The following is an 11,401-nucleotide window of genomic DNA, read 5'->3' on the forward strand; positions in this document are numbered from 1 at the left end:
AATTAACTTTAAAACATTATAACTAATAGATTATATCAAGTATTGAATTAGTTGATCTTAGATGTTGACACCGTTGGATGCCAGATCATTAGTCTAGAGGCTAAGCGTTCACGCGCCAGACTTAAGACTCCGTGTTCGAATCCTGCTAGCGGGATCGTGAATAAACATTGTCGAGGAGCTCCAAATGGGATGAAACGGCTGTTCAATGCTTCCAGGTTTTCATTGGTCGTCTAACATCAGTCAGTTGATGATCTAAACCAAAAATTTAATTTATTGTCAAGAAGATAAGTTTCTTCATGAAACATCTTCATTAGTTTTATTGACAATTAGTGATATTCAAAGATACAGCGAAGCATGATTTCAGTTCCACAATGATTATCATTGATTGCTTGTTGGTTTATCTATTCGTATTTCGTCTTCTCTACATTGATCAAGCGGGCATTCATGTTTCACTTCTCTACTTCATTTGAGACCACAACGTGATTGGTAACTAAAAGATATAGTTGGACGGATTTGGAAGATAACATCGGTCGACAAGAACACATTATTCTCGATGAACAGTCTTTACTTGGCTTCAACACACCATGTACTTCTAACGTCCTCATAAATCTCATCGGGGTTAGGAACTGTCACTTGACGATTCAGTCAAGATTACTTAGTTGAATATTGCACATGATCATCGCATCTACTTCAACTTTAATCATCTAATATGCGTTAACTCACAAGAAATATTCTTCTAAAAAAACAACGAAATAATAGTGAAAAACATCTGAATATGTCTGATGACCTCAGTTGTTTGTAGAAATTTCAATGATTAAACTTTCTTTTCATCTATCACTTCATTATATTTAATTATTCAAATAATATGGTATTGTCTATTTTGTAGTGGGCGTGATATGAAACTTTGTTAGAATAATGAATACCGCTTTCTAATTATGTGTTTATGTGTCTGACAGTCATCTACTCACACTGAACAGAGATGAACGGAAGTCTCATTTTACAAAACATTCGTGCTTTTGTGAAAAGCAAGTAAATTGAAAGCAAATATTTTGTCAGTCAATTCATAGTTAGTCTTGTTTCAGCTATGAATAAACACTGTAACCATTTACTATCTAAATTTAAGTAAGTTTTATGGTCGTTTTCTTCTAGCATCAGTTTGTTTTCACGTCCTCACTTTCTGAACCGATGGAACGCCCATTAGTAACCACAATTCTATTCTATTAAGACAGTCTATAACATGCTAACTCGCACTTTCAATTAGGACTGTATGGCAGGCATTGGGTGGAAAATAGAAAGGAAAAAATCATACAATAAAGGATATAGTTATTAGTTTTATTAACACTTTACTATCTTTATGCACTATCTGTTCTGATAAAACAGCCTTCCTCATTCCAAACGTGACTTCCACTCCTTCATTTGAACTTACTCCACCTTGATCAGTATCACAACTCATTGTTCTTTATTACTGCATTCTCTCATCTGGAGCCACTGATCACATTTCACTGTGACAACAAGAGCTAGTATGAATTTGATCCAATAATTTATCATTCCTATATCTGTTCCAATATAAAAGGTTAAGCATTGTTTATCGTTTATATCCAAGTGCTTTGCTGCTCCTCGGTTTCTTATTTTCAGAATCTTGCTCTGAGAGCACCGACTATGGAACTAATGACATTTGCAACAAACTCGATGTACGCGATCCAACGTCATAGTTCACGCCAAGCGCTCTGCAAGTCTAATTTATAACGACTACAAACTTAAGAAGTTGCGTTGCATAAATGATTAGCACGACCAGCATCCTAACACAATTATGCCGTGATTCGATCTGGTGTATAACGTGGACGCCATGCCACTTCGGAAAATAATTTTAAGACTACTCCGTATATCTAAACGAATGAACTGATCTTCACTTTTATAGATTATATTTATTGAACATCCCTGCTTGAGATGCGTACTGTGAAACAATGAATGTCGTAAGTTGTATATCATGCCTGTAGAAATGGCGTGTACCTGCCATAGCAGAAACATATATCATTATTTTTGAATAATTAATTAAGAGCATTAGAAGAATGTATCTACAATTAACCTACTATGTTTACACAATCCAATGTCTGTGCCATGATGAAATCAGAGCTGGGACATCTCTAAGATCTTTATTCAGCTTCGCTGAAATTTTACTTTACCATTACCAAAATAACAAAGCGATTGAATTTCCTCTAGCAAATCGTATTGCTGTTCAGCTTTTCACATTTAAACCGGCAATCAATCATTTTTTGTGCATGTCTAATCTCACCGTTGTTTGTTTCATTCAAGTTCTCTTTTCAAATTTACGATTATTCTAATGCTGAGATTTACTGCTCTAACGTTTAGTCAAAATAACCGTTTCGCATCTCATCTGTTCAAATGCCTTATTAGTTATGACTTCTGAAAATCTACATAACACTTGAACCAGTATTATTATCATTACTGTTGTCACCATTATTATGATTACTTAACAGTCGTGTCTGCAATTACAGGTAATTGTGTCTTTTAGTCAACCCGATGATTAACAAATTGAACTTGTTCACTGCGATTGATTGTCTACTGCATGTTATGTCTTAATATATAAGCAAACTTGCATGGTTTTGTGGAGAAATTACAATTGATAAATCACTGAATGTTAGCCAACTTTTTATTTGTCTTCTCTTTTAGTATTGATCAGATTTCAACGATTAATGTATTGTGATGAACCTTATTGAGTTGTAAACATCTAAAAAGTACCAGAAGCCAGTTATGGGTCTAAATAGCTCGATGACTACCTGTCAGACTGTTAATTTGAATAGTACGAGTTTGAATATGTTTGGGAGCGTTAGACATTCACCACAATTTCAGATCGATACAATATGTGATATGTATATTTGTCTGGAACTCATAATCTTTCCGTAGTTCTATGAATTGTTGTATGGCAAACATTTTATTGTAGGTAATAATTACATTATCCACAAACTCCTACACTTTCTTATCGTATGGCTCGAGCTCATGACATACATTCTCGCGCGCCATTGATTATCCTCAAATCATTGAGCTGGTATCTTATAGTGATAATATCTGACTTCAACCAATCTACGAAATTTTGCGACTCTCCTCCATTGTCTTGGGTGAGTAACTGGCCCATACCTGGCACACACCAACCACAATGATCACGGCATCTCAATCGAACTCATCAAATTATCTCCTACTTTGATTGGTTCTTCTGAAATGAAACTCGACAAACTACGCAATCCTTTACTAACTATTATGATTACATCTGCCGATACCATCATTAGATTCATTATCATTGTTGCTAGTTCTACAAATTCTACCATTCGTGCCATAATTAAACCGCTTACCAGTAATGATCGTAATACATAGATACAATTACTCATAATATTAATACCACTGACATTATTGCCGCTTCCATTATCGATACTATGTTTATTACCATTGTTATTACTACCACAGTGAACGAAGACATGGTGAGGCCAACCAATTTAATTTTAAATGCGAAATCACAGTGTCTTCGTAAAATATGAAAACCGTACATGAAATACTTCACTTGCACATCTTCCGTCAGTTGTCCTTCATAAACTTCATCATTCCTTAGTCCTTTTTCGTTACAATTACTCCTTATTATGTATATACGTTATCTTCAACTCGATTTTCACATTATTCTGTTGCCAGACATTTTGGTTTTGATTTGTGTTAAATACTACTCATATCAGCCAGCATAGGTAGTATACATCACAACAATACAACAACTTCCGAGTAATCGGATGTACAATGTGGAATATAGCAATGTTGTAAACAATCTATGAGTCTTAACAATTATTTACTTTAACATCATTATCATCGCTGTTAATGCACATATTAGCTTTTGCATACCAGATACATTTCACACTTGATTTTGTCGCATTTTGGCATTTTTCAATGGAATCGTGTTTTGAACAACTTACTGTGAAAAAAATTAGAGAGACGGCATTTCAAGTTATCAAACAAAAGATATGTGAATAAGAAAACGTGTCAAAGGTACAAAGAGCCCAATAAGAGGTAATGTGGTCGCTGTCAATATGTAGAGAAAAGAATATACATTATTCAGATGTTCATTTACTGGACTGCTAACACCCAACTGGCGATCACTCAATATTTATCGTCAGGATCGACCAAGAAGTAAAGAACGGAAACTTGTTGAAATACCACATCCTGAGAATTCTATATTGTACCAAAAACATAATATTGAATAAAGATTGTAATAATAAAAACACACCTTGTACCTACCGACAATATTCCTCTCCTTCTTTGTGTAAAGTTATGCCAGTGTCACTTCCAGGTGTAACAATTCCACTTCATCAATTTCAAACTGTTTTCTGTGAGCTTGCTTTTATACAAACTAACCTAACTAGAAATCCCTGTGTTAAATAGGAAGAAATGAAGAATATTGTAGTGGAAAGTGTTTCCGATAACTTCATCATCACACTCTACAGTTACAAGTTCACAAACAAAGTGTGAGAAAGACTAACATTGAGCATTCAAGTGAATTAGACAATGTTGTGTTAAAACGTGACGACTCTGTGTATCAGTTGTGTGATAAATGCCTCAAAAATGTGCCATCTGTAAGCTGGATTGGTTATTCTCAGAAGATTGAAGTGATTGGGTGTGAGGTGCCTAATTGTAATCAATGTAATAATCAAACGAATGATATGCAAAAAATGCATGTCAGGAGAATATAATTTGATCAGTGGAGTAAATAATAATTGCGATAACAGTAATAAAGATAAAAATTGTTATTATTATTATTATTGTTCGAGTGCCAATACCAATGATATTAGTTGTAATATAATTATTAATAAAGAAAACGCACTGTGAAGATAATGTACAATAAGACCGGGTGTCATCAAGGTAAATGTGTTAAGAAAGTCATGCGGATTGAGAAAGTTGAATGTGCAGACTGAGAACGGTATAAGGCAGATGAGAACACTAAAGAAATTAAGGGGATACATAGCACACGATATGCAGTTAAGATAATATCCCGAAGTTATTCCACCACGAGTGTTTTGGGAAGATAATGGCATCTTCATGGGTTTCACTCACAAATTGATTTTAGCCAGATCACCGCTAGAATCATGGGAGTAAGAATTGGCTGCTTTGATCTTGTATGTACCTCCTCATCATCGATTTTTGTTGATTCAATTGTTTGTATTTCGTCTTCAATATTTTGATCGGGCGGACAATGTCGTTTCACTTCTGTACTTCATTTGAGACCACAATGTGTTTGGCAACTAGAAAATCTGGTTGAATTGATTTGGAAGATATTATTGAACCATAGGAACGTATTATTTTCGATAAACGTTCTTTGTTTGGCCTAAACATACACATGTTTCTTACGTGCTCCTAAGTCTGTTTGGATCTTCCAGACTGAAACTTGACGATTTAGTCAGGATGATGTGGTTGAATATTACATATAATCATCATGTCTACCTGAATTCTACTAGTTTGATATACGATTTCGCATAAGAAGTATTTTTTGAAAGATAGTAACAATAGTGTAGATTATCTGAGAGTGGTTTTGCAAATATCTGTCTGTTAACCTCAGTTGTTTGTAGAAATTTCAATGATTATACTTTCTCTTCATCTATCACTTCATTATATTTAATTATTCAAATAATATGGTATTGTCTATTGTGTAGTGGGCGTGATATGAAACTTTGTTAGAATAATGAATACCGCTTTCTAATTATGTGTTTATGTGACTGACAGTCATCTACTCACACTGAACAGAGATGAACGGAAGTCTCATTTTACAAAACATTCGTGCTTTTGTGAAAAGCAAGTAAATTGAAAGCAAATATTTTGTCAGTCAATTCATAGTTAGTCTCGCTTCAGCTATGAATAAACACTGTAACCATTTACTATCTAAATTGAAGTGAGTTTAATGGTCGTTTTCTCTTAGAATCATCAATATATGCAACTGTATTCGCAGTATGGTATTGTTATGCTATCGATTGAAATCATGGGTCGATGAATATTAGCCTATCATTGAAAACGTAGAGCACTGGACCATTATCTAACATCTATCGAATCTGATATCTTTGGAAGACTTATCAATCCTAACAACCCTACCTTGGTGATTATCATGTGCTCACTGTTAACTAGCTCCTTCTGGGGATTCTCGGAGTTCTTGTGAGCAACTGTGACCAGTCGAGCTATTTCTTTCAGGCAGAGACAGGTATCTATCTCAGACATTGGTGGGTGGTTGCACATCCTCGTGGATTTGTTGAAATTAGTCACCGACACTATTGAATGCCAAATAAGTGGTCTAGAGGTTAAGCTTTGGCGCGCTAGACCAAAGACCCTGTGTTTGAATTCCGCGTGCGGGATTGTGGATGCGCACTGCCGAAAAGTTTCTCACTAAGACGAAACAGTTGTTCAGTGCCTCCAGGTTCTCAATAATAGTCTAATATTCATCAAATAATATTCTCAATTGAAATAAAGTTCAAATGTTAGTGCCTTTTTGACATCCAATGGAATCAGTTTGTGCCACTTTGATCTTAACCAATCAAGTCAAATTAATGCGTCATTGACAGCTCATTAACAGATTATTACACGCCGACGACGAACGCAACGCAGCAAGCTACGCCGCTGAAAGAAACTTCTGCACTCTATACCTTCGACGGACAAATTCAGCGAAGCCAGCGCAATATCCGATCCGATGCAATAAGCAAAGCCTGTGCATCATGGTATGGACATGCTCAAGTCGTATTATCTTATAGATACTTTGTTCTCATGTCAACCATTCTCATTGATCCATTCGTCGGTTTGTTCTATTACGATTGAAATTATCATTATATGCTTATTATTACATTATTATCAATACCATGACCGAATGTGGAATTATTAATCTTGTTCGTGCTGTCACTAAATTGACATTTTAGCAATCGTATCACACACCGAACAAATTATCATTTTATGAAAATTCCACTCCATTTTGTGAGAACTCATTGGGATATTTTTACTATTCAAAAACGTGAAATTTTCCTGCTCTAAGTGAGTTCGTCCCAATTTTTCATTTCATTTTGATCTAATATTACATTCATTCACTTAGTCGAGGTCATTATTTTATGTTATCACAACATACATTTTTCATTTCGAAATCGCCTCCTATTATGTCTGTGGATGCCTTTAACTAGCTGATTAGTAACCATTACGTTCATTTTATCTATTTTTACACGTGCATATCTGCAAGCCGCATCATTTATCAACCAAAAACGCTATTCGAGTACTGCAACTACTATTCTATACCCATCGCACGGTATATCAGAACATAGAGTTTAGAGCCAGTCTCTCAAAGATACACTCTTGTTCATCACATCCAAGTCAGTCTCATACGTCGCAATCGCTAACCATATGTATTGGTATTTTTGTCATGCCTTGGTACGGTTTTGTAACAAACGAGATCGAGCGCATCTCCCTCAAACCACACAAACCACTCTAGGCTTCATGACCAAAAAAGGAATACGACTCTACGCACCTCGTCTACTCAGTCACTATTCTGTTCCTCTGGTCATTCTTCTACTAATACATATTTGACGATAACTCAATGCATGTCATAACGCAGACGACAACGTTCACTGACTTCAAATTTTATGATTATTATCAACTGTAGTACAGCAACGAATATAGCCCGTCGAGGCAGTTATCATTTCACAACTTGTCTATTATTATCCTACGAACGGGAACTACGCATTTAAATTCGAATTCACTCGTCTCTAGTCGATGCTATTTATTCTGCTGCGGCTCAACAGAACATATTTTTAACGTATTTCACTATTTCGTCAGCATCACAGACCAATTTCTGTCATATTCTACTATACTCATTTTGACGATTTATTTCCCTGTCATACCCACAAACAATTTATTACTATTTTCACGATAATTTGAATCACTCATACAAACGTGTTATTTTATTGTTCAGACAGTCATAGAATTAGTACACGTTAATTTTTTGTACGCTCATCAATTTGCTCATATTTGCATGCTAACGTTTCCATTTTTTGTCTGCGTCTTTTCTATATTCATGTATTCTTTTGCATAAGTATAACATTTTCATATAATACACTCACCCCTCATGTGACACTGTACTTTATCCAGTGTTGTACTTTTTTTGGCTACTTATTGTTAAAGTTAACTTCATATCACTTGAGTATTATTTTCGAAAACAGACATTTTTTAAATGTGCTATTTTCTACGAGGGGGCTATGTAGTGTCAGTTATTATGCCAAGCCCATATACCTTATTCTAGCTTCCGGACATTCCATTTTATTCATTCTACTCGAGTCATACTTTGACCTTGTTATTTATTCGCTTATCAATCTAGACTGTTTTTATATGAGCGTATATGTGAGTGCCCTTCTTATTCTATTAATCACATGTCTGTAGCTTTATTTTGTCTGACTATAAATATTGAGTAACGCTTGACTAAAATGGGAGTTGGCTTCCCCACCATCTTCCCTGCGCGTCATTTTGCTCTGTTCTATTACATTCACTTTACATACAAAATATATCTATTCAAAATCCCATTCTCGTTATTTGACTTATCTAAATTCCGTTATTGATTAACGTGATTTAAGTCGACGATGATATACGAGAATTGGCGATAACAAACATCCATACAATCTAAAAGGAGTCGAGAACAAAGGGCCACAAAAAAGTGTTTGTTCGTGAACACATGAGCATATATTTTGAACTACAAATAAACCAATCACTTATTTTAAAGTATTGCCAATCATATGCAAAAGCATTTTAATCAACGGAGGTCAGGAATTTCAACCAATGATGGATACATATCTGCCTATGTCCTCGATAGCTACAAAGATATTGGATAATAATGGGTTCATCTACCGAAATGATTGGTTAACAATGAAGAGATGATTTTATGAAATTAAATCTTTGCAATGGTTACTTCGAATCATAGAAAATCAGAAAGAAACAAACATACACCTGAAAAATCTATATAAACCTAACAAGTTCTGGTAAGATTGTTATACTATTTTGAACGGAAAGATGAGGTGAGTGTTGACTGAACACACGAAGTTATTGTATGTACTATATGAATGTCGGTCTGATTCAACGAGATAACATTGTTTTGTTCATATCAACCATTTTAGATATACTTCTCTATCTAGTCTATTGACACCGGTTTATTTGGTCGTCATTGTGCTTTCCAATTTCTTCGACTGTCAGGATATCTGCGAAAACCCTGAATTAGCGACATATGAAAATGTGATTTCGGAAGACTTTTTACATAAAATTGTAAGTATACAGTCAGATTCTAATGCACATACACAGTCTCATCATTATCACTACTCACGAACAATACGTCACTATCAGAAGTATCCAGTTGTTAGTGACAGTTTTAAAAAATTTAGTACCACTCAGGTGAGTTGACTACATTTTGTAATGGAACTACTAATTCTTATGTTTGCATCTTTTAAGGATGTTACACCGAAATTTTCGTTTAAATATTACGGTAATGACGTCACTAGATTTGGGATTTATAGTTATGGTAAGATAATTTTTTCTCTTTCACTTGAAATTGTTATTGAGTTTTGTTAATCACAATTCATTCCATGAATCAAGTTTGCTAGAATTTCTTCAATGAATCAGTTTTATGCTTTTTCTGACATTCAAAACTTTTGATAGATTCCTTTCCTTCTTGTTGAACTGATCAAACGTTCGATGTCTTACAGCAAACTAATTACAGTTCATGAAATTCATTTTTGTCTCCAGTTCATTTCAAACTATTTCATTCATCCACTATAGAATTTCAATTAAATTGTATGTTTTCATTAAATATAGGCAAAATAGAAATACTCGGAGAAAAAAAGTACTTCGGAAAAATATTTAATTATGTTTACGGCGATTCTTTGCCTGAATATGAGATGATAGACAACAGTGAGTTTTTCTATTATCCCATAATGTTTTCTTTTGTTTGTTCACACACACTTGTTGTGCATAAATGGTTCAGTATTTAGCTTGATTATTACACGAAAGCTGACCAGTTCACTGTGATTATATGGTTTCTGTGATTTGGTACCAGAACATGTGTTCACAGAACGTATTCATTACTGGCAAGTTAAAATATCAAATAAACACAGGGATTCACTACAAAATAAACACAAATCGATTCAGTAGAAATTATAAACCAAGTGATGTGGTTGCTGAGTGAAAATCAACTGTTATCCAGTCTATTTAAACAACAATGCGAAAGATGTCTCACCGACCGGATACGTCTTTCTAGATTGAATGAATCAAATTGATCGCATGTGCAACACTAAGCAATGTTGTTCAACAGGTCAAATGAGTCATTAACTTTATGAACTGTCAAATTATACTTGACGTCTTCCATTTCTTTTCTGACACTTAGTTGATTCATGAAAGTTAAATATCTCTTAGTCGCTATCTGTGGACCATTAAATGTTTAACACTTTTTAGATTATCCTGTTTATAAAATAATGACATTAAAACACACGCCCTTCCTTACACAATCAATCACCGAATGATGATTGTTCACTTAAATGCACCAGTTCACTTAAATCTCGGAAGGAAGGAAGGAAGGTGATAACTCGTCTGCCAATACATTTTTTGTTAGAATGTATATATATTAAAAGAGGCAGATATTCATTATGCAGATATACAAATATCTTTTCGATTTTCATTTCTTTCAGATGATTTCATTGCTGTCAAATGGCATTTTCAGATGTTTATTGGAGGTACATATAAGTGAACATTGAATGATCATTTGATATCATATGAAATCTTAACACTTAAATCTACTCATCGTGTTTGCTCACACCTGCCTGTTCAGTTTGTGTAATTCAATTTTTCCCAATGACTGACAGAAGTAGGAATACATAACGCTTTTGCAAAATGAGGGTGGACTTGCACATGCAATCCATTGATCAATTGATCACGATGATTAGGACTCGAAAAACAGTTAATATTGACTGAAAGAGACTAGACTTGACGAGTAATAAATGGATGAATGAAGTTACAATCCCATCTCACATGCGGAAACACTGATGCACAGATTCATCATCGTTGACCGGCTTCAATGGAACTTGATGTGAAGTCTGTTTATTGTAACAAATAAATTGTGTTATATGTTCGTCCCAAAGTCATTTTCTGCACGGACCACATTCGTCGACACAGTCATCCTTAATTGTTGCCCGATAAAATCATTAAATCCTTAGGACAATATGTCTGAAACTATTCACTTCACATCTTAAACAAATAAATCTGTGTTCTTTGTAAACGCCATGGTCGGAGTCAGTCGACTGATCGATTTGCCAGTGTGGTTAATGAGTAATTAAATTCTCAAGTTCCATTT

The 11,401-nt window shown here is 34.6% G+C and overlaps 1 protein-coding gene across 1 annotated transcript; it reads left to right on the forward strand.

The window, feature by feature from the left end:
• Positions 1-9,075: 9,075 nt before the first annotated feature.
• MS3_00011204 (uncharacterized protein) lies at positions 9,076-10,864 on the forward strand (the record flags this gene model as incomplete). The annotated part of the gene is made up of 6 exons (XM_051219609.1): positions 9,076-9,080; positions 9,180-9,324; positions 9,361-9,450; positions 9,508-9,577; positions 9,871-9,966; positions 10,740-10,864. The coding sequence occupies 6 exons, from the start codon at positions 9,076-9,078 to the stop codon at positions 10,796-10,798; spliced, it is 465 nt and encodes a 154-aa protein (XP_051064606.1). The 3' UTR covers positions 10,799-10,864.
• Positions 10,865-11,401: the final 537 nt, after the last annotated feature.

Source organism: Schistosoma haematobium, chromosome 7 (genome assembly GCF_000699445.3).
Source record: "Schistosoma haematobium chromosome 7, whole genome shotgun sequence".
Classification (NCBI taxonomy): domain Eukaryota; kingdom Metazoa; phylum Platyhelminthes; class Trematoda; order Strigeidida; family Schistosomatidae; genus Schistosoma; species Schistosoma haematobium.